General features: G+C 43.4%; 1 protein-coding gene across 1 annotated transcript; it reads left to right on the forward strand.

Annotated features, from left to right (window-relative positions):
• The first annotated feature begins 403 nt into the window (after positions 1-403).
• On the forward strand, positions 404-24,256 carry LOC306695681 (inactive rhomboid protein 2-like). Its single transcript, XM_079158984.1, has 18 exons — positions 404-523; positions 9,416-9,565; positions 10,992-11,143; positions 11,289-11,472; positions 12,194-12,415; positions 12,735-12,863; positions 13,357-13,466; positions 13,766-13,960; positions 14,274-14,385; positions 14,737-14,811; positions 15,295-15,456; positions 15,942-16,027; positions 16,175-16,238; positions 16,780-16,874; positions 17,004-17,079; positions 17,163-17,263; positions 17,828-17,981; positions 22,144-24,256. The coding sequence occupies exons 2-18, from the start codon at positions 9,428-9,430 to the stop codon at positions 22,573-22,575; spliced, it is 2,487 nt and encodes an 828-aa protein (XP_079015110.1). The 5' UTR covers positions 404-523; positions 9,416-9,427; the 3' UTR covers positions 22,576-24,256.

The raw sequence follows: 24,256 nt of genomic DNA on the forward strand, positions 1-24,256 counted from the left end.
AAGTTGCTCAAATTGGATCGGACTGAATCATTTTTATTTGATCATACCTTTACATTCTCTAGTGGTTAGATTTCACAACACGGTAGTCTCCTCAGTTGCTTATAACTTTTAAATTATTATGGTCTTTCTCAGCTTCCCTGCATTTAGAGACAGACTACTGAGTAACCCTGCCCTCCAACGACGGACATTTCTTTCCAGAGAAATACTTTGACGTTGCAGAGCTAATGAAACCAATTGGACTGGGCATTAGTTGTGAACATTTAAAGATGTAAGCCGCCATTGTATCTAAGGGAACAGAACCGTGCAGCATGCCGGGTATTATTACCATGTGTAGGAGTCTTCTCTGTGGATACGGTAAATCGTAGCTCCGCCCCCTGCTCCTCCGTGGAGCTGCAGTCCAGGATGTTGGGAGAGAGAAAGAGGGAAGTGGTGACGCGCTGGTGGACAGTAGCCTACAGTAGCGTTGAACTTCGGACATATACCCTCTGCTAATGAATAACGACACACTTTTTTCTTCTTGGAGGTGAGTACAGTGAACTCTTTGGACTTGACGTTTGTTTTTGGAGGGTTAAAGCCGTTTAAAGTGTTTCAGTAAACGGCCATTATCGAGTTTTTAAAATGAAAACGTGAAATATCTCAAAATGAACTCTCATAAGTACTCGGATAAAGGAAGTTTCAGTATTAGTTGTGAACCAGAGCTTTGTTTGGAGGACGGAACACACAGTTGGTGACATCTACTAGCCGCTCAAAGCATGCCTCAACCAGCCCTTTGTTGCTCTGCCCTCAGGACAAATATGTACCAAATACCAAAATTCATCTCAAATTTCCCCCCTGTTATCCCTGTGAAGGTAATTATAGTCACCATGTGCCGACAAAACCCATTTGTTGTTACACCCCTCCCATTTGTTTTCCAAAGAATGCAGGAGGGAGTGTTCACGCGGCGTTTCACGAGGCATGAACTCAAACTGTCATTGTCATTTTCACCTGAAGTATAATGGGGGGGGGGGGGGGGACAGGTTACCCAGGTTACCCAAATAGATAGAAGTTAAACGTTTTTCAATTCTGGTGTAGGTTAACTGATCTTAAAAACAATAATATTAAATAGATTTACACAGTGGAGACTATATAAGTCAGTCATTAAATTGCTGCTCAAAACTTAGTGCAGATACAAGATGACTGTTGTCTTTCTGCACAGAGTAGAGTCGCATACTTCTGGACCAGGTTTGGTCTCTCAGCAGATCTCAGAAAGCTCTGTTGAGCAAACACCTCATCAGATGTTTGGTCTGATTCAGCAATCTCATTAGATTCATGGAATTTAAATGAGTCAGTTAATCAACAGTGTAAACTGAGTGTAAAATGTAGGCCAGTGTTACTCTGTTTGTGTTTGTAAGTCTACCTCTCTTGTTGCTACATGTCATTGTGGATGTGTTGCATGTGATGGATTGTAGTTGGTTACAAACAGCAGTGCACATAAGTCCAGGTGCCAATGCAGAGCACAGTTTTTTTCTTTTTTGTAGACGACAATTGTGTCCTTCCGTTTTCAACCACCACTGATGTGTAGAGATAGTAGCTTAATGAACACATGGTTATTAAATCATGCAGTGCTGTATAGGCCCTCACAGAAGTGGGTGGCGTGGACAGTGTTATTATTATTGCTATAATCATCGCAGCATTGCTCCAGAGTTTGTCCTTTATTCCAGTTACTCTCCAGATGCTCACGGAGGGGCAGACTGAAGGAGCCAATCATACATCGCCGTTGAATCGAGCCATGTCTTGTAAGATAACTGCATCATGGGAAACGTAAACTGCATACAAAGGCAAATATCAAACTAAATATTTAGCTTGACGCAGTGTGTTACCTTTACTTGTCATTAGCACATCATACTGACCTTCTGCAGCTGTGAAGGCGGTGCAGAAAAAGTGAAGTTCATCTTCTGAGCATAGAAGGCAGGGTTGTATTCTGTAAGCAGCAAGCAACTAAGCAACAGCTGCATCTGCACGGTTGAACTTGTACGGCGGTCGCAACCACCTGCACACCTGTCACTGTCTGAGTTAACGGTCCGTGTCAAGGAAAACTGTGACCTAGTGTGACTAAAAACAGTTTGCACGACAAGGAAACAGGACTTTAGGTCGCACGCTTCATCAGAATCAGCAAGCGATCTCTGTCTCGATTATTAAACGAGAAATGTAAAATAGCTATATTTGGACAGTCCGGGGTTTAAACGGGTGGTGTAGATTTCTCCCAGCGCTTTACGAATGGGGCATGTCAGGTTTCCGTTGCTTCATTGTTACTTTCCCATCAACACTGCACCACAGTCCGTTTTTTAAACTAACAGTAATGTTGTTCATGAAGAATGTCTTATGTCCCTGCTCTATTAATTTGAAGTTTGGAAACAACTGTCAGGGTCTTCCAGTCTGTCACAGTGCCACAATCAAACCCTGCCATCACTTCCCTCTGGAGGCTTTCATTCCATGATCTTATCTGTTTTCAGCTGCTGCACCATACCCAGAAAACAGTTTGCCCTTTTTTTTAAAATAACAACCCACTAAAACAACAGGGCTGTTGAGCTGGATAGGCTGAATTTTTTTCCTGCACTCCCATGCCAACCTGACACATTATCTCAAAATACAGGGACAGTCCGGAAATGCTCCGAAACCCAAAGACTCATAACCGTTAAAAGGATTATTTGGTATCTCTGGCGTTGCTATCAAGCTCTCAGCGCTGCAGAGAGATATCGACCGTTTGCTCATTTTCCTCCACGTTTCTTGTGAGATCCACCAGCAGACTTTTAAAGTGTCTTTACTCACATTCTTTTTGGCACCGCAGCTCATTTGTGACAGCGAGTGAGAGTACACTACTTTGTCCTTCTCGGTTTTAACAGCCAGGCTGGGCCAGTTGACAAGCCCCCTCACACAAAGTTAGCTGTTTTGGGTGACACATTGCAACACACACAAGTGTGCACGCACTCGTTGTGGCCATGAAAAACACGACAGGGTAGCAATACCTTGTTTTATGTGTACACACGCTGTTTGAACACTAGTCTAGTTATTTGGGTTACACCTTGAGGGTTGTGAGGAGGACTCTTAGACCGGGAACAAGGCGGAGACATTGTATAATGTGCAGGTTTGGGCAAGCAGACTCTTGTAAAAATGGTGCAATGTTTTAAACCGTCTCTGGAACGGTTAGGCTGAAGCCGAGGCTCTTTTCAAACTGAACGCCTCGATACTGAACTTTAAAATAGCGTTGAAATGGAACTATTGATTTGTGTGATGCACCAAAGTGTTGTTGTTGTCAGCCAAAGACGGGTATGATGGGATACGTAAAGAACCAAGGTTTTGTTTACAAAGGCATCATCGTGAGATTGTTGGAAGTGAAGAATGAGGGGGCAGTTTGGATTGTTGCTGTGTGTTTTGGCAGCACACAGACGCCACTGCAACGCGCACACACACTCTTCCTACGCCTTGAGTAGCATTCAACTGGTCATGATGAGAACTTCACACACATAGCAGCAGAGCAGGCACACCAAACCAAGCATGTTGTATGTCTGAAGGTAAATCAGGAGGACGTCATTTCATCGCTGCCCGCCATCAAAGGTTTTGATTGTCTTCAAAAAGGGTCTTGTTAAAGCAGAGCACTCTTCTCCGTTTTCAAGGCTTTCTGCCAGCTGAGCACCGGCCCATGTACACGTGAGGCTCTCTCACACTCAGTCTTTTCTGGTTTTCCATGTACAGCTTCCAACCGCTCCGTTTGATGAGACGGATAGGCTGCATTAGGAAAACTCCGTTTGTCAAACATGGAAACGGGAGAGAACATTTGTTGCCGTTTGCATGGTTTCATATTTGCTTTAAAATTCCCTGTTTACCTGTACTATAAATGCTGCTGTAGCAAAACAAATTCCCCTTGCGGGATGAATAAAGTATCTATTAGTATACTATCTAAGTATCTAATGACTGTTGGTAATGTTGTGAATTTCATTGGAAATGTATGAGATCTTAAGTTTGGCGCCTCAAGCAGATGACACACACAATTCTCCCCCGAACTCTTGTTCCTGAGTCGCCCTCAGTCTGAGGTAGCAATCCAAAAAGAGAAATAATAGGGGTGATGCAAAAATATCTATACTATGACTTGTATGATCTCTTAAAAAAAAAGCTTACGTTAGAATGGAAACAACAAAAAAAGAAGACCTGACAATGTTGGACTGGTGATGGCGGCTGGATATGACTCAGTGAATCAACAAGATAGTATGATTCATCCTCTGTTGACAGAAGTACAGATCTAGAGAAGATTGGTTGACCTGGCACTGTTAGTGTGGTGAAGTCCCACACAAGTCAGCCCGTGACACAAATGTCCAAACACTTACTGACTGTGTCAGGGAGGGTGTGAACATTGTCTGAACACCATCACTCGTACTCGCTGCTGTCCTCAGTCTTAATCATTAAATAATCACAATCAAATAATAAACTCCTCGTTGCACTGATGCTTCAGGATTTGAATCCCACTTGTTCTGTGAGCCTCTGAGTCATTGCGTGTGTGAAGTTATCTTTAATGCATTTCTGGATATTGAAATGTGCTCTTTTGGTGTTTTGAGAGGCATTTATTGGTAAACCTCAACAGCACTCAAAGCATTGAAAAAGCTGTACAGGACTTCATGCAGCTCAACGTCTAAGGTGGAATATGGAATAAACACTATGATCAAACTGTTCCACTGTTTTGTAGATATCCGTCTCAGGAACTTCAATGGAAACGGGGTTGGTGTTAATAAGAATAAGTGATCAGGCAGTTTTCTAAAGGTCAGTTCCTCGTATTTCTGCGGAGGAAGAAGCAAAGCCTCAAGTCTCTGACAAAAAGGAAGTAATTCGTTGTGCAATGTTGTCTGGAGCCCAGCTCTCCGTTATCACACATTAGCACCAGTGTCAGAAAAGGGTCACTTGACATGTAAAACGATCGCTCTGCCCGACTCAAAGTTATTATTGCTTTCATTACGCTTGGATGATGAAAGATCGTTCTGCAAGTGTTAGCGCTTGTAAATACTGGTGACTTTCACCCATGAAGTCGATTTTAAGCTTTCTGGACTACTACAAGTTGGTCTGGCAAGTCATGTAAATGCTTAAAATGGAAAAATAGAAGAAAAAATTAAAAGCTGAGCTTGGCACACACAACACTTTATAGTTCAGCGAGACTTTCTCTTCCCCACACAGTGAGCAGCATCGACACGCTTTGTATTGCTGCGGAGGCACAGAGTGTAGTTTCTCAACAATTCCCTCGGCTCAGATATCAGAAGAATGCCAAAAATGTGCAGCGAGTGAAAAAGTTTGGTTGCTTTGAAAGTAGGCATAGTTGATCATGTTTTTATATGATAAACAGAAACTATGAGGCTGTAGCGTGATAATAATAATAGGTACAAAATATCTAATCATGGTGTTTTGACAGTCAGCACATGTTTCTACACGATCATAACTTTGTCGATTGTAAAACAATACATCTCATGTTAAAAAGCTTATGAAGCCAAGCCTGGAAAAGCCCCCTTGTACCCTTGTCAAGGGCTGCCTATATCATAAGTCATCGTAAGTGTGTTTGGCCCAAGTGAAGTCGGTCAGCTGCTGTGTGGAGTGAGCGTGGCAGAAAATGTAACGCGATATCTTCCCTTCGCCCCTGCGTGCGGTTTATAAGACAGGTGAACATTTGTCCGGACTGCATTTTGCAACCTGTGACGTGAACCTCCAGAGCTGCACCGCTCCGAGGCGATGAGTCCAGGCCCGTCTCCAGGTTCACGGGGGATAACGCTGCCTCGGGCATCAGTCAAACGGGAATACTCACAAACAAAGAAACACTTGTACATGCTCAGGGGGAAGGGACTGAACCATGGCGACACACTCTCAAAGGAACACACACCGACGGTACAGTCCCGCTGAGTATTAAGGGTCACGTCATGCACCGTCTAGATGAACCGGTGAATTGTTCCGACGCACAGACAACTTGGAAATGGTGCTTTCCATGTCATGTGATCACATTAGCAATGGATGATGTCATCGTTGTCATACCTCTTCCTCTCTCTTGGCGATCTGAGACGTATCTGAGGATCGGGGATCTCTCATTGAATTGTTTTTCTACGGTTCTCTTATTTTCTTCCACGTTTTATATGCTTTATTGTAGCTTTTCCTCGTCTTCTTCTCTGCAAGCTTAAACTTGACTTTGACGTTGATCTTTAATAAGTCATCTCATCCATGGTTATAGAAACACAAGAGGAGCATGGCATACTGTGTGTTATCACACGAGCTAGATGTGGTTAAGTACGAGAGAGAGAGAGAGAGAGAGAGAGAGTGTGCCCTAAATAACTGAACTCATTCCTAAGATATTTTCCTGCTGGTGGTATCAAGAATGTGTCAGAGCAGGTTTGCTGCTTTATGAGTTGGTTTTCTGCCTGTGTTGTGGAGCCTTTTTTATTACGCTGCCGTGTTCACTGAGCAAATCTGAATATAAAAGTAGCATAACAAGAACTAGCCTTCAGTAAAATGGTCTTACCTCGAGTGGTGCCATATAACAGTAGATCCATGATGGACAATCACGCTGTTTATTGAATTCATCTCCATGCTCCATATCTCTGCAGTCTCAAACTCAATTTCCAGAGTGTGGAAATGTTCTGTCCTTGGGCGACCGCTTGAATGCTCTGAGAACAACAAACTCCATTGTTTTTGTTTTTTCAACAATTAATTTTAGCATTTGAAAAGCTGAGCAACTCATCGTTCGCTTTCTCTGTAGCTCTGTATGTTCAGGAGGGCAATGCCGCTTGAGATTGTCTTCCTACAGAACGGCAGCTTTCTCCTTGCAGATAGGACGGGATGCAGGATTTAAACCCATGCTCCATATCATGTCTCTTGTTATTGGTATTCTCTAAGGGGGGAACAAACCTCTTACGTTGCCATGATATTATTTCAAAATGTAAAACTTCAAAATGGCTACGTATCAATGTATTTACATCTGTTTTACATATCATGATAATCTTCCCTGTCCTCATATTAGTGCCTCATATCCTGTAGGTTTCTCTGTTATCTTTCCTCTGGAGATACAAGTTGTCCATTGCCTGTCTACATTTATAGCCTATGGTCAGCAGCAGTCTCCCCGCCTCTTGAGCACTCTGTCCATTAGCCTAATTCCTAGCTATTTCATTATCTAAGTGGGTGGGTTCCAGCCCTATACCCACTACTCCACCAAACCACAGGCTAGATTGTCTGCAGCCTCCTCTCGGCCTCAGGAGGACTGAATGGAGCTTTCTGCCCACGCCTGAAATATTTATCTTACATAATTGAAGAATTGAAATATACACCCCTTTTACAACAAAGACTTTATAGAAAACGCAGTTTTTTTTTTTGGGGGGGGGGTGGTGGTGGGGGCAAAGTAAGTGACATGAACAATATGTAAAGCCCTGTCTAACTGTGTCTCGGCTCTGTAGTGGAAACTAGGCTATTGGCTGAGCTGGTGTCAGATTTCCCGGCTGCTGCCATTCCTGCCGCAGACACCAAGGGCCTCGCATTGATTTTATAAACCACGACTCCAGGACAGCTTCAAGGCTTTCAGGGCCGTAATGACATAATGGATGTGTTGGCCCAGGCTTGTGTTCTAGGTTGATGTCCGCAATGCCTTTTAGCTTTCTCTGGAAATATTCAGTGTAATGCTAAGAGACAAACTCGGAGCGCCAGGAATAGACTGGCTGGCTGTTGACTGCGATTGGTAAAGCCCGGAAGACGGCGATAAGTAAGTTTAACATTCATATTTAGTCCCTGATCAGACAGAGAGACTGGTTACATCAACTCAACTGACAAGTCTGCAGGTGTGATGCATGTGTTATTCATGTAGTTGACGTGTGCAGCGTTTGCACACGTGTGACGTACTTTAGTAAATATGTTTTGTTTGTAAACACTGACTGTACGACAGGGATCTTGATTTGTGTTATGAGATGTCCGACATTAACTGATCTCGTTCAGAGCAACTTCTGAGTATGCAAGTAGAAGAAGCTTCAACGACTAGATCACCATTAATGTATGCAGTCAATAAACAGGACTTTGAAGGCGGTTTTCAGTTCAAGTCGAGAAGAAGGATATGGATTACCAACCACCTGGAGGATGCGTGATGATTTGGAGCACTATTGATTGCTGTCATGTGATGTCATTAGCTGGAGCTCCCAACAGCCCAACAGCTGGTGTATCAGTTGCTTTTTCATTAGTGGTCCAAGTACGTACGTTAGGTGCTGCAGAATCGATTTCTGATTTATTCAGTTGGCCAATCAGTTCCCTTGAATTCTTTTGAAATTGATTTTATTTTTTTGCGGGTCCTTTTAAGTCTCTTGTTTGGGCTCAACAGTACTGTGTGACACTTCATAATCATGAAATGATCAGTCAGTGGAGAGATGTGTGGCTCATGCTGAGGAAGCTGTCTAAGGGCAAATTAATGAGCAGGACTCCTTTCTATATTATTACTTTATTATATTTACATCATTTTTTGCATCAATGGGATGTAGTGCGTTGAGTCGTCAGTTATTTAATTCACTGAATCAAGAAAAAAGGGAATACATATGCAGCTGGTTATTTTGTTACTAAATGGTTTCTCTATAATTAATTTTAAGAAGATGTATTATATCATGATGAATTCATGCACATATCTATATCGCCCACTTCAGGTCCCTCGGTTAGCGTCCTCGATATTTTCACAGGCAAATGAATCATTACATGACACTTTCAAATGAAATTAATTTAATGTAAAAGTACACATTCAAATGAATTAAACTGAATCTTTAACCATGTGTGCGCTGTCTTTCTTACCAGAAGATTGTTGGCAATGACAGAAATGTCATATTGTTTACTGTATATTTGTGTACCTTGCTTTGTTTATTTAATTTCAGAGCTCATATTCGCAGTGAAACACATAAGGTCCTTCCTTTCCTCCCGCCTCTTCCTTAATATTTACTTAAATCAATTAACCTAAGCGCTGTGTAGCAAAACACGTCGCTGTCCATGATGTTGTGCCGTTTCTCATCAGCTGGAAGTGAATGCAGAGCTTTTGAAGCATCACTTAATAAATTGCCTATGAAGGTAATCATCAAGCAAGGGAAGTTGCCAATGATTTTATTTAGAGCAGATTGAACTGGAGGAGAGCCAGCTGCAGCTAAATAGACTGTTTGAATAAACTGTAATAAATTCCTCTTTGAGTTATTGCTGGGCCCATAAAGTAAAGCTGTAATGCCCACGTTCACCACAAGAACGACTTGACAAAGCCGAACATTTAGTTTTAGATTATAGTCACAGCTTTTGTCTCATCTTCCAAAAGGTTATGTATGGACATGCTGTATTTTGTCGTGCAATTATCTTATTGGTTATATATATGTTTCAATTATATTCATTATGATTTTCTCATCTCCAGCACTCTGACAGGATGGCATCACAGGGGGGGGAGGAGCCTCCTCTAAACGGAGGTCAATCAGATAGCCGCCTGAAGAGCAAGAAGCCGCCCAGCCTTGTAATAGCCATCCCTCCACCCGAGGAGATGACGTCCCACGACCCTACCAAACAGGTAGGCTGACCTGGTCACTGCCCATCATTTGACTCCAACTTTGTATGTACATGGAAAGAACAAAAAAGACTTGAGGCAGTACTTTATTTGTAAAAGTTCAAAGGGATTAAACAAACGTAATGAGGGTAGCGTGCTCTCCTCTCCCTCTGTTCAAATTCAGAGGAACAGAGAGGCAGCTGTCTTGTAGTCTTTGGGCACAGGGCCATACATTTCCCCCCCGGTGGACCCCATTCCGGGAACACAAACGATGGCATTGCATCGACACAAAGTAGTACGCAGTTAGGGTTTAATTGAGCATGCTACAGTTAAACTGTTCCCAAAGTGCGTAATAAACATGCAAATAAAGTGTGAACTCGGCCATGTACTACAGCTTTGCTTCTACAAGAGAGAAAAGAAGAAGCAGAAAGAGGCCACATGCTCTAAATGTGGATATTTCCAAGACACATTTGAGTAATAATACTACATTTGGAAATGCTTTGCAACTTCATGTAGTGTAGTTACAACTGAAACAAGTACATTTGAGTCCAGAGGTCATTACCTATTCCATTTAGATTTGTATTATCTGTAAAACCTAAATACCTAAAACCTTGTTCTGTGTGTAATGTTAAAGTCAGTTTACCATTTACTTATGATTAACTGATGTTAATATCTAATGTTAATCCAGGCTCTTTTCTGCCCGGCCTATAGAGAGATTTAGATGCACAAGTTCTGCATAAAGTGTCCCAAGAATCGTAGAAATTCTATGTGCAACCGTTGCTTTTCTCTGATAGAGGCTCAACAAGCTGAGCCTCTATCAACCGAACATACGGCGCCCCCTTACAGCTTGCCTCGAGCCCCATTAACTCTCAGGATGACAACACCATTAGCCTCAGCAGCTGCAGAGTCACTGCAGGTTAGGATAATGGACTCTCACTGCACCCAACATGAGTGAAGAACACTATGAACGGCATACACAAGTAGGTGTTTGAGAGAGCAGGGCCCTTTTTAGCAATACCCGACCATACAAAATATTGACTGTGTCCACATTAAATGTGCACTTAATCCAAATATGTCATTACTGGGATTTAGTCTGGCCACTGACCCTGATTATTGTAGTCATTACAATAAACAGCTAATTACTTTCTTAACAAACTTAGGATTTCAAAATAATTTCATCTGAGCTGCTCCCTGCAGTCTTGCAATAATTAATTGTGTTTTATTCTTTTAATTGGCCAGTAGAGCACTGTGGGCTTAATTGATTATCCATGCTGCTGCTGCTGCTGCTGCTGCATTATGTATAGTTATTGTGATATGCCTACAATTGTAATTGTAACACTAGTTCATACCTCCATTTTCCACTGTATGTAGGCACTATTTGTGTGTCATACCGTAAGAACAATTACTGTACTGCTGTACTGTAACAGCGTTTCTCATTTCCTCTGGTCAGCCACTACGGCCGTCCCTGAAGAAAAGCACGAGCGGTCAAGCAACCAGTTCTGTGTCCGAGAGCATCGGTGGAGCAGGAGATGGAGGCTTCTCATTCAGAGACCGGAGGGCAAAGTTCGGAAGACAATCGTCGCTCTCGCAAAGCATCCGCAGGCAAGATGAAGACAACAGACAATTATTTTGTCAGCATTCATCGGCAACATATCCCAAAAGTCCCGTGGTTGAGTGAACCCTGAACAGATGCTTTTCAATTGTACTCTGTGATACTGAGGCCACCCTCTTCTTTCTCTACCTGTAGGAACACAGCACAGTGGTTCGGGGTGGGGGAGGACTGTGAGACCAAGCAGCAGGTATGGCACAAGAAGAGCCTGCGCCACTGCAGCCAGCGCTACGGCAAGCTGAAGGCCCAGTATAGAGAGTCTGAGATCGCCACCAGCGTCGACCAGGGCCTGGACTCACCAGCAGCACACAAGATGCCCAAGGTATTCTACCGACACAGAGACATATGATCCCTGTGGACCCTCACACTCTAATCCTGCCGGTAATTCACATCCTGATAAAGGTTTTGTTCTAATTAATTTGTTTAGAAACGTATGAATACCCTGACTCGTTTACATGAATAAACCAGGATATCCTAGCATGGAAATAAGTTCCAAAGACAGCAAAAAGAAACAGGATGTTGTCCTTTCCACTCTCCACTCAATTTCACAACAAGCAAACGAGTAATAACTTATAGTAGTAATAATTGTTGCACCTGTATTACGACAGTAAGAGGCTTCTCTGTAAGGACAGGAGATGGTGAGAGAAGGGGATCGTGAGGAGAGAGGGAAAAATGTGTCTGGCTTTAATAAAGCAGAGTGCTGCGCGGTGACAGACGTGGACCATCTGTGCTCCAGATGACTGATGTCACTCCCTTCAGTCTGTGACAGCTCTACTCATCTACTCACCATCCAGTATTCTGTTTTTTCTTTTTTTTTCTTAATCTCGTGCCTACCCTCGCCTGCTTTTTTGACTCTTGACATCTTTCTGCTCTTGTAATCTGGAGGACAAGTGATAAGAACTTCTAGCAGTTGTGTTTTTTTTTTCTCTTACTTGACACATTCACACACAGAAAACTCAAAGTGTCAAACGCAGACGTCTAGTAGGTTTTTTGCCATGTTTATTTTAATGTTTATGTCAGAAACTACTCTCTGTTTTTGGTAGATTGTGGATCCCCTGGCACGGGGGAGAGCCTTCCGTTGCCCAGATGACGTGGACGGTCGCTCCCCCAGGACGCCACACACCACTGAGGGGGGGCCCTTCACCCCGGGTGTCACCTCACTCAGCTCCTTCACCAGCCAGCGCTCCGGGTACAGCCGCTTCCCCAAGCGCAAGAGGGAGTCTGTCGCCCGCATGAGCATCCGAGCTGCATCCAACCTGCTGAAGGTGGGTCTGGTACCAGAAAACGTGTGTGTGTGTGTGTGTGTGTGTGTGTGTGTGTGTGTGTGTGTGTGTGTGTGTGTGTGTGTGTGTGTGTGTGTGTGTGTGTGTGTGTGTGTGTGTGTGTGTGTGTGTGTGTGTGTGTGTGTGTGTGTGTGGATGTATTCTAGAAAGGGAGGAGACAGTTGTTTTACTTATTCTGCAGCCACAACTTCACCTTAAATGTTTTAATAATTGTTATCGTATTTCTAAGTAGAGCAGAACTGATCGTAGAAACATTGTGAATGTGTGAAATAACGTATCACTTTCTACTTTTGTTGTTCAGGGTCGTAGCGGCTTGCCGGGGTCCCAGACAGGTCGCAGTTTCACCAAGAGGAGCTTTGTCAGGCCCAGCTGGATGGACGAGGACACCGTGGACTCCGCAGACACGTCCAAGTCGCTCTTCTTCAGCAAGGTCAGCTGTCACTCTCTCGATCCTCCTGTCAGTGCCTTGGCAGCAATGTCAACTCTTTGCTGCAACTTTCTTTGGCTTTTATTTATTTTTTTTCATTTCTACAGCTTACTTCCTTTGCCTCCCTGCGTACGTCAGCAGTCACACTTCCACTTTCACTGCTAGTCTCTCATCAGGCTCCTTTCTTCAGCAACCACTATCTTCCCTATTTCATATCTTCCCCTTTCCTTCCTTCCATACCGCCATATCTCATAAGGATGTACTGTATTTGTCAAGCATTCTTTGACCATCTATGACCTTCTATATGTCAAACTTATTCAATATGGTTTAATGTTCTGATCATATATTCTCTCAGCTGTCCTGTATTTAGACCCACCTTGATGTCTGCTGCAACAGCAACAGGATCCTATTGTCTAAACACATATGAGGCCTGGCCGCTAATAATTACCGCATCTCCTCTTCCTCCTCTGTGACCTCCATTACCTCTCCTGCGTAGGTTGATGCCCATGATGAGTTGTATTCTATGGCTGACGACGTATTTGAATCGCCTCCCATGTCTGCAGCTTTCGCTCCCAGCGAGCAGCATGACCAGAAGTTCCCAAGCTTGTAAGTAAAGACACAACCAAAAACCCGAACAGGCGCCATTGACGCTCATATATGTCCAGAGAGCAAGAATATTCAATAATCCTAATTTTTCTACACACATTCCATCATTAAATAGGATCTCTTCATTTTCTTTTATTTATTCATCACATTTCCATGCAATCGTCTAATTTGTACACCTTCGTTGTTCTTCTTCTTTGTCTGTCTTAACTCCACCTTTCCGCTTCCTCCACCTCCCTCCCTCACCCTTTTTCCTTTCCTTTAAATGCTTTTTTCCCCCCCAACATATCTCGAACGCCCAGGACACCAATAGCAGGAGCTGAAAAGAGCTATCCTCGTCGGGGTGGTCGCATCGCCTCCCAAGTTAAGCACTTTGCATTTGACAAACGCAAGCGTCAGTACGGCATGGGCGTTGTGGGGAAGTGGCTGAACCGGCACTACAAACGCAGCCTCAGCAGCCACGTCCAGAAGCAGCTGGACGACTTCCACAGCCACAGGTCAGGAATGAGTAGATGACAGACATATTAGTGTATTTTTCACAAACTTTAAATAATTGACTTGTAGACCTCAGACAGCAAGAGAAAATATAGCCAGTTTGATTTTTGGGTCGGTTTTAACAGTAAAAAGTGACATTAAACCTCTGGAGAGACGTGGCTTATATACAAGCAGTAAGAGGAGTTTTAAGGAGATTTGAATTAAGATATTTTTTTCCTCCCCTGTAATGTGTTGTTTGACACCACGACTGACAGTACGTGTTGGCGAGTCATGATTTTCACCTGATTTACAGTGGTTCTCTGCTGTGTATTTTAGGCCCTACTTTGCCTACTGGATCACGTTTGTCCATATAGTAATCACTTTGCTGGCCTGTTGCACATACGGTTTTGCCCCTGTGGGGTTTGCACAACATTCTACGTCTGAACTGGTGAGTAAGCTCAAAACGTACTGACTGATTTTTTTTTTTGATTTTTTTTTTACATGATTGGTTGCATTTTTACTACCAAGAGGACATAAACATCCTGCTATCTGTAGTGCCCAAGTGTCAGGTTTTAGTTTTTTGTGTAGGAATCTATGCTATCTGGATGCACTTATATAATCTGCTCAATCGATACATGGCCTGAAGCATGAGAAATTGAAAGCAACATTTATTTATTCAAGCAAACAGAATTCATCGACAAAAATATATATATTTTTTTATTATGCCTTTCTCAGGAATCCTAAATGAACATGACATTAAATGTTTTGGTAAACTGTGTCCCTCTGTCGCCCTCTGTAGGTGCTGAAGAACAAAGGCATTTATGAGAGTGTCAAGCATATCCAACAGGAGAACTTCTGGGTTGGTCCTAGCTCTGTGAGTCACTAGCTGTGTTACACTACTCTTATGTTTTTCACTATCAACCTAGATGGACACTCGCAATAGATGTTTGTCTTGGTGTATAAGACTTCCGTGAACTGTTCCCTGGCGTCTCTTTGCGTGACACCAGACACTTTTGGCCTCGCCTGTTGCAGCAGGGTTACACCCTCATTAGTTTGTGACTTCATCACTTACTGCATTTCCAGTCACATACTGTTGCTCTCATCAAGCTCTAGCCTCAGTGACTCTCTACAGCAAGTTACTTCCACAAAAATGTCAGATAAATTCACACTTGACAAAGTGTCAGTATTTTAAACACACGTATATCAAACAACTTGTTGAAAGTCAGAGAAACGTAATCTACATCCAGAAATAACGCATATGAGGGATCGGTTTTGAGTTTTTCTTCTCTGTAGATCACTTCACTATGTGTGGGTTGCCAGGTTTGTCTTTACGATTTTATTTTCCTCCACTTTTCAGGACGACCTGATCCACCTGGGAGCCAAGTTCTCCCCGTGCATCCGTAAGGACACACAGATAGTCAGACTGATCCAGAGGGCCAAAGACCTGGAGAGAGAGTCCGGCTGCTGCGTTCAGAATGACAACTCCGGATGCGTGCAGACCCTCAGCGTCGACTGCTCCGTAAGCGGTTTATCCTGCACCGTCACATTAGTTTATTAGCTTGTCATTTTAAGAAACCTTGCTTCAGTTTGAGGAAGAAGTCAAGCAAAGACAGTTCAATGAATATGCACCAGAAAAGCTGCTTAAGTTACACACACCTAAAGCCACAAACTAGAGACAACACACATTCCTACACACACATTTGCACATGAGATCATAATCTGTAAGCGTATAATCCCAGTTGTCACGCGTATTTACGCACAGTTCTTGCCATTACAATTACATTTGTCAAGGAAGAGTAAGTGCAACAAGATTTAAATGTAACAAATGCAAAGATATCTTGTTAGGTAGATTAACATTCTTAAGATTTAAACTGTTGACTGATATTTCTATACTTGTTGTGAGTGTTCAAGATACACACTGGTTACTAATTTGTTTATTATTCTATTCCCTTGTTATTCTATGAAATAAATACTGAAATTGAATGCAAAAATAACTGAATGCAGGAGACGCTGGCCACCTTTATTAAATGGAAGAATAAGCCCGTGGACATCAGCAGGTCCTCTGGTTCTGTCTGCCACCAGGATCCCAGGTGAGACTGTGCATGTGATCATTGTGTAGATCGCCAAGAAATATCTAGCAAGTTGTCATTATCGATTTTGTAAGGGTATTATGTGCCCAAATTTGCTCGTCATTTTCAAAACTTCTTTGGTCCTTGTGTGTTGCATGTTGTGACCAGAGTGTGTGAAGAGCCCGCCTCTGCAGAGCCTCACATATGGCCGGATGACATCACCCATTGGCCGGTAAGGGGACACTGCTTCAAATTTGGAAATGCATTTTCTACACTAGCGTTCTTCATTAACTGTTACTACGAGGAACTTTTCACTGGTTATGACACAGTCTCAATGTAATACTGATGTCTCTGTATGTCCTACATAAGTAAACAACACCAACAGGGAGAAGATTGGCCTTTTCTGCCTATATACTCTACTATCATATCCACAAGACATCGGTTGAGTCGGCAACTCCAGGCGGGAAGCGGAGAGCTCCGTGCATGGCAGCAGCGTGGCGAGGCTCTGCTCCTGGCCGGAGGAGTAGCCGCAGCTGACCTGTGCGGAGCTCTCCGCCCCACTGCCGGAACTTCCGACTGCAGGTAAAAGGCGACAGCTCCGAGTCTGAGCTGAAGGACTCATAACAACATGAAAGTTCCTCGTAGTAACTTTAGACAAAGCATTTTTCTCTATGCTACTCTCTGTGTCCAAGATCTACAACAGGAAAGATAATAAAGGCAACGATTATTGTCCGGCAGGTCTGTGTAACGGCTCATTGCTTGTCCTTCTCCAGGTGTGTACTTTTCCCCAGAAGTGGAACCACACAGGCTACAGACACATGGACTGTAACATCAAGGGACGGCCGTGCTGCATAGGAACTAAGGGCAGGTGAGACATGTGTACTGACTTCAAGGCATGCAGATATCAACTTGATCTCCGCTTCCACTTCTTAATGGGCTACATTGCCAGGTCATCTGGACAAGATTTGATTTGGATTTTTGCTTGTCCCTCCTGTAGATGTGAGATCACGACCAGAGAGTATTGCTCTTTCATGCATGGTTACTTCCACGAGGAGGCCACACTCTGCTCACAGGTATTGTGTGTGTGTGTGTGTGCATGTGTTACATGTGTCAGTGTGTTAGTACATTTCTGAAACCATGCACCACTCTTGCACAGATCCACTGTCTGGATGATGTGTGCGGCTTGTTGCCGTTCCTCAACCCTGATGTTCCGGATCAGTTCTACCGTTTCTGGCTGTCTCTCTTCCTCCATGCTGGGTACGCAATCACAAACCTCCTTACACAAAGATGTAGTTTCTCTTCAAGGACACATTATTAAATAAATTCATCTTCTTAATTTTTTTAATTTGTTTTCTGGGTTTCAGCTGAGTCAGCTATTCAAGTACAGATGTAGCCACTGCAAAAGTAACACTTATTAACTGCTCAACTGCATTGAGAGAATGGTTAATATTCTTTGGCAAAGTGTTAAGCCTATTACGTCGAGTCAATCAGCCGTTTCAGTCGTTTGCTATGAATGATAACTAAGCGGTGTTTCATTGTCAGCAGCCTTCAGGATTAAATCGTAATGAAATATTTCTAAATGAGGCCCCAGTGCTCGTGAGCTGCTCGCGCACATGAATTCTGATACTTAGTGCTAATACTCGGCACAAGGGGAAATCCCTTGGGTCTGCTTTTTCAGACAAACAATGAGGCTTAATGGAAAACGTGCAGATGTTTGCAGTTAGTGTAAAAATGCATATATGATACAATGCACTGGTGGAAATACAAGCAGACTGCACATATGCATCATTCTTTGACTGGTGTGTGTGTGTGTGTGTGTAGGTTGTTGCACTGCCTGGTGTCGGTGGTGTTCCAGATGACCATACTGAGAGACCTGGAGAAGCTGGCTGGTTGGGTCCGCATCTCCATCATCTATATCCTCAGTGGTATCACTGGAAACATCGCCTCCGCCCTGTTCCTGCCCTACAGAGCTGAGGTGAGTTCTTCACATGTATGCAAAAACATAGAATGCACATAAAGTGTACACACATGTACAGTGGACTCGGTGGACTCGGTGGACTCGGTGGGACTTCTTTTTTCTGCCACTAGTTTTCCCAAGGGAAGCTGATGTATTTCTAGCACGTAAGCACTCGCGCGTGTTCACACAGTCGAATACACACATGTCATGTCGTTCTCTGAGATGGTCAATGTCTTTGGTGTGAGACAGATGTGAGATATAATTACATTAACATTCCCTGAATGAATTAAAGACCCAAAACCCAAAGTCTGTTGTACTTTATGCATAGTTCTCTGCCTCCACCTCTATATTTAGACTTAATAGCTGCTAAATCTGGTCTGAATGTGAACTAAGACGGCGTTTACCGTTCATGTCGCAGCACTTTTTGATGCCGTTGCAGTTAGAGTTTCTTGTACTGGGGATTATTGGAGCGGAGCTGACTGCCTCCAGCTAGAGAGGTCGGGGGGGGCAGGCACAGGAATGACCTCATGGTGTTAGCTGTGCAAGTGCCTGGAGAAACTGAGCTTAGTGTAAGTGGATAACACTTTATGAGACTGCTTTACTGCAGCTGAGTCTTTCCTATGAAGAGAGCAGTGTCATCCAACCAAGTGTTGTTGTTGTTGGTTTTAGGCTCTTATCATCCCTCAAAAAAAGGAAACAAATGTTTCAGAAATATGTGGAGCATCTAAAGAAAAGCCTGTGTTGACATTTACAAATACAGACCATAGCTTTGAAGTTTAATTAATGTCTGCATTCCTCCACCTTTTAGAAAGACATTGGTTTTGCTTCTATTGGTTGCAAGAAAAAAGACGTCATCTAGCTTAGGTTGAGCGTGTAAAGTGTTAATAAATATAACTTTGGCCAACAACCTGATGAATATAAATCTAAAAGGTAAAAGCATGAGAAAGGGTACCGTTGTGAAGTTCAGTGTCGACTTTTTAATGTTTGAGGCGGCACACACAAGATGATTTATGCTGGCACACACCTGCAGGATGAAGCTTCATATGTTATATTTAGACATTGTTACTGTAATCAAGCCACTCCATAATGTCCTGTCGGATGTGCTGATGGAAGGTTTAAGCAATCGTCTTGGAGAGAGGGAGGGGGAGAGAGGGAGGGAGGGAGGGAGAGGTTGCTGAGTCAACTGCAACTAACTCTGTGATTTGTTTATGTTTATGCCACACAGAGAAAAATAAGCTTCTGATTTTTTTTTAAACAATGCCTCTGTTTTTTTTTTGGGAGTAGCTCTACTCTCATAGAAGTTGCAAAATCACTTCAAAAACAAATTGTTGATCTGTGTGAAAAGAACAGAATGTGGATTACCTTCATTTTACTGGCACGTCTGTTCTCTTCGGTGTGTCTCTGCAAAGCCCACTTTCCCCTTTAAGAGATTAGTCTAATGCCATTGTGTGGCTGCTGCAGTACTTAGTGAATGGGATCACATTTCTTTCTTTTCAAACAATTTTTTTTTTAGCAAAGACTGGACTTGATTCTGCACCTTTTTTATGAACACAAAAGCAAGACTGGGCTTGCTTCTTGACCTTTTGTATTTATGCCTTGATGTCATCCAGAAATCTCTTGTTGTCTTCATGAGCCGACACTGATTGCTCTCCCCTGATATTTGCGTGACGGGACATGAGGTGAGGTATGATCTACTTTGACGTGAGAGCCAGAAATCCCACCATCCAGCTCTGCTTAGCACCGAGCAGCTCACAGGTCTCCACACACCAGGAATAACCAGAGGAAGCACACGCAAAGCACAACAAAGGACGGTCAAGGCGCTTAAGGAGGCGGTTTAAGTGGATTATCCTTTAACTGTTGATTTAAGGGGACCCTGTGGCAGCTGTGACTGGAATAATGATCATTCTCACTAGCAGAGCAGATCTAAAGAATTGTGAAAGTTCAACTACTCCTAAAACTCTGCAGAGAGATGATCAAAAGACAACATCAGTTTCCTTGGCTTGCTATTATTAAACAGCGATCCAAGTAACACAGAATGCTCCGCTACAGATTCATGTTTTGCATCTGTTCAGCTTAGACAGATAGCTTTACTGCATGCTGTTTTAGGCGCTCCATCGTCTTTATATGGAAAGTTATGGATTGCAGCTTTCACCTATGAAAGACTAGGAGTGTTTTGTATCTGTCTTTAATTGGATTGGTTGTTACACGTGACAATGTGATGGCAGAATGCTTTAAGTTCAGACATAAGCAGCGTTAAAGGGTTTGAAAGGATCCAACTGAGAAAACAATGCACATATTGAAATATACACGCACAGTCTGATGATGTTGAGTTTTTGCTGATCAGATCTTAAAGCCTGCACCTTTTTATGAACAGTATAAACGGTCACCTGGAAGGCTAAATGGAGATAGAACATGTGTCGCTTGCCAGGAAGAATTAAGATGATGAGGACAGTCAGTCTGCTTTTACTGTTGATAGCTTAAGTATACCTGGAGCCTGTACCACCAAGCGAGGTCAACATACCCAGGGCATCTTTTGGTTATCTGGCTGAACCAACCCTAACAACAGCGGTCCTACGAAGCTGGGTATCGACTCGTTAAATCCACTCAGGGCTGTAAGCGCGTTCACATAAAGAGGCAATGTTTGCGGCATATGACCAATCGGTATGCGGTCAGCAGAGCGGCATATTTTACAAATATATATAGAAAACTATGAATCAACAGATTTATAATATCACTGCTTCAGACGGGGCACAATAGATCTGGCTATAATTACATGTGTGTATTACATTAAGTTAATTTGTTGCTTAGATTTATTCTTATGACACAGTGATATTATGTATCTGGTAATTTACACACTTCACATTTATTGCCAGCGTTGTCTTTAGCATGTGTCTGTTTGAACTGTTTCTTTTAGTCTGGATAATGACTTTAACTTCTTTGTGTTTGTGTAATATTATCGAACAATCCACGTACCGATCTTTGATTGGTCGGTAGGCGGTGCTTTTATACCAGGTGTTCGCCGTAAGTAACCATGGCGATCCATCCCGGTAAGAAGTGAACCTTTTTATCGTGGGACTGAAAACTCAGAGTTAACCCTGAAGTTACCTCGCTAACCCCAACTCTTGCTACGTTGTACAGGCCCCTGGTTTGATGTGCCTTTTGCTCCCCTCAGGGTCATTAATACATATACTCATATTTATCAGAATGTACCACTAATGGAGCAAACAGAAGGTTAACCTGTTGTATCTTTTGGAAGCTAGTCAATGCCACCTGATGCATCACTTGGACAAATTGATAGTCGGTCCACATGATTAACTAAATGTGGACCCGGCTGTTGCGTCCTTCCAGGAAAACCTCTTGCTTTAACTCAAGTGGGTGAGCCTGTGCAGAAAAATCTAACATTTTCAGAACATAAAAAGGAAGGGTTCTAAGCATTGACATCACTGCGAGTCTTGTGTGTGTGGGAGGGGCGCGGTGCCATGCTCCTTCTCTGTTTCTCTCAGTGGGACCTTGACGTTCTCACAGATTAACCATCTGCCTGTGACCAGGCCAGGCCTCCAAACTCTGCACGGACGTCACTCTAATCTGCTCGCCTTGACCGCCTGACCCGGGGCTCGTTGTGCAGTTCTTCCACAGAACCAGATCCAAAACTAAGAGAGAGCTAAACTCTCCTCGAGACGGTCACAGTGGGTCTGCAGCAGTGTGCAAACAACATAAGCAGACATGAAAGGTTCCTCGTCCTCTGCTGTCGGGGAAATGAGTATTTAATGGTCTGTTGTACATTTTAACTCGGATCTATTCGACCCACTTGCATGACGTGGTGTTATCTACCAAATAAGTGGAGTGGGTTCTCACTGGTGAGAAGACAGATTGCTGTTATCAAATCTGAACGCTGTCAAGTAACGTCAAGGTCTGTTAAAAGCCCCGCATCACTAGTAAGCAGGATGTAAGCATTTTATCTCCGGTACACATGATGCATGTGTCCAGTGCTCAGTCCTACATGTTAGTCTTTAGGATACGTGGGGGGGGGGGGGGGGGGGGGGGGGTATTTTATATGTGAGTAGGAATATAGAAGAACTCTTGCATCTTTTTGTCGGGACTAAACCTTCCTGTGTTTGGATTTAACTGAATTGTGGGCTCGTGTTTAACTTGTCTTCTCCCCTTGTTCTCTTCCCTCCAGGTGGGTCCAGCGGGGTCTCAGTTTGGACTCCTCGCTTGTCTGTTTGTCGAGCTGTTTCAAGGCTGGCAGATTCTGGAGAAGCCATGGAAAGCCTTCCTCAAGCTGTTGTGCATCGTCCTCTTCCTCTTCCTGTGCGGCCTCCTGCCGTGGATCGACAACATCGCCCACATCTTTGGTTTCCTCAGCGGCTTGTTGCTCTCCTTCGCCTTCCTGCCCTACGTCACCTTCGGGAACTTTGACAAGTACCGGAAACGCATCCTCATCGCTGTCTCAATGGTGGCCTACGTCGGGCTGGTCTCCTCGCTCATCGTTTGGTTTTACATTTACCCGATTAACTGGCACTGGCTGGAGCATCTCACCTGCCTGCCCTTCACAAACAAGTTCTGCGAACGGTACGACATAGACCATAACATTAACGATGTGGTGCACTGATCTCGAGGCTACTGATGACGGGACTTGTGCTACTGATCCGCTATCTTCTAGCCAGTGACCAGGTCAGCTGTTTCCAGGTCAACTCGGTGGCCTTGTAAGAATTTAAGAATGTTTTTTATAAATATTTGCTTGTCATAGGAACTGATCAAAGTCCATGTGAATGGAACTGAATCCGTCTCTTCTCCTCAGCCTTCACCTCCCTAAAACTGTACTCCTACTTTCAGTCCTCAGTCAAGTCTGGCGCTACCTAGCGTGTTCATTTGCTAACGGGCTAGTAATCGGAGGACAGGAAAAGATACTCAGGATGCCAAAACTGCAGAGAGCTGGGTGGACCTAAAGAAAATGGTCTACAGCGCGAGAGACTGGCTGGTCCCTTCAGCTCAAAGTCCCCTGAATCTAAAGAAGCCAAATAAATCCCCTCGGGCCTCCAGTTTTGTTTCCCTTTAACCCTGTGGACGACAAACAGCTGAGATGAAAAGGAGGACTGATTCTGTGGTGGGTCATCGGGTATCTTATGGCCCAGTGAACTGAGATACATCAGATGCCTCCTGCCACTAACTCGTGTTGTCGGTAACACTGGGTTAAACACTACAAACGCTGCCGTTCAGTCCTGCTGCTTCTCTCTGTTTTAACAGTCGTGAATGTCGAGGCGTGTCAATATTGTTTGGAGCAGTGAAATGTTTTAGTATTACCTGTGCACCTGAAATATTTCAAGTGAAATGGCAGTGGTCAACTAAGGTGAGATCTCTATCTAAAACCACTCGTTGCCTTAAACAGACTATGCCATTTTACAAAGATGCCTCATTTATCTTCTGCATACAGCCCGTGATCAACTGTCAGCGCGTCGATGAACACATTACAAAGCAGCCACACGTGCTGCTTATATATGCATGTTCTTCCTAATATTTATTCCAGGAGTGATAATCTAAACAGGCATTTTTGTTAGATCATAGTATGTTTTGCACTCTATTTTTTTTGACTCTGTGAAAGCAGACGGTCATAGAATCACAAGATGTCATTTACGTTCCGCCGGCGCCTTAAAGTGTTTGTGAAATATACCGTAAAAGACTTTGTGTTTAACCATTCACACTTATTGATGCTGTCCTTGACAAAAACAATGCAAGTAAATCCCCGTACGTATGCACTGTTGGTCCTGACATTAGCAGCTGATTGCTCTGGTGGTGGTCCATGACAGAGTTCTCACTCGGCCTCCCGTCTTTTGTCTCGGATCTAGTTTGTTGTTTGCAGAATTTCAATACCACGGTGTTTAGATTTCAAACACACTGTGTAGTAAGTGTGAGCTCTTTTTAGGAAACCTCTTTACTGTGCCTTCTGACATGCGAGTGTTTGATCTGAACCCGCAACGACCCACGTCTTCAGTCAGGACTGTACGCGCTTCAGTTTCACTGCTGTGTTTGCATCGGGACCAAATAATTTCACTGTTTTCTATTTATTGGAATAAAAAGGGAACGTTTCAAAAACATTTCAGGGCAAGGTACTGTTCTGTTTTGCTTCAATTTTATATGTGAAAATGCACGTGTGTTAACACAGTCATGTGAACATGAATGCCACTCTAGTAATGAGCTGATGTGTGTTGGAGAGGGTTTGTATCTGACATCAATTTCTCTACATTTTCTGTATTTCTGGTGCCACACCACTGAGAGCTTTGCATTAAAGTGAG

This window comes from Pholis gunnellus, assembly GCF_910591455.1.
Source record: "Pholis gunnellus genome assembly, chromosome: 5".
In the NCBI taxonomy this organism is placed as follows: Eukaryota; Metazoa; Chordata; class Actinopteri; order Perciformes; family Pholidae; genus Pholis; species Pholis gunnellus.

Excerpts from the sequence above, each read along its gene's own strand:
- LOC306695681 (XM_079158984.1), top strand. The coding sequence starts at position 9,428 with ATGGCATCACAGGGGGGGGAGGAGCCTCCTCTAAACGGAGGTCAATCA. Across the intron at positions 9,566-10,991 it reads CCCACGACCCTACCAAACAG|CCACTACGGCCGTCCCTGAA; the intron begins GTAGGCTGACCT and ends TCCTCTGGTCAG. Across the intron at positions 17,982-22,143 it reads TCCTGCCCTACAGAGCTGAG|GTGGGTCCAGCGGGGTCTCA; the intron begins GTGAGTTCTTCA and ends TCTTCCCTCCAG.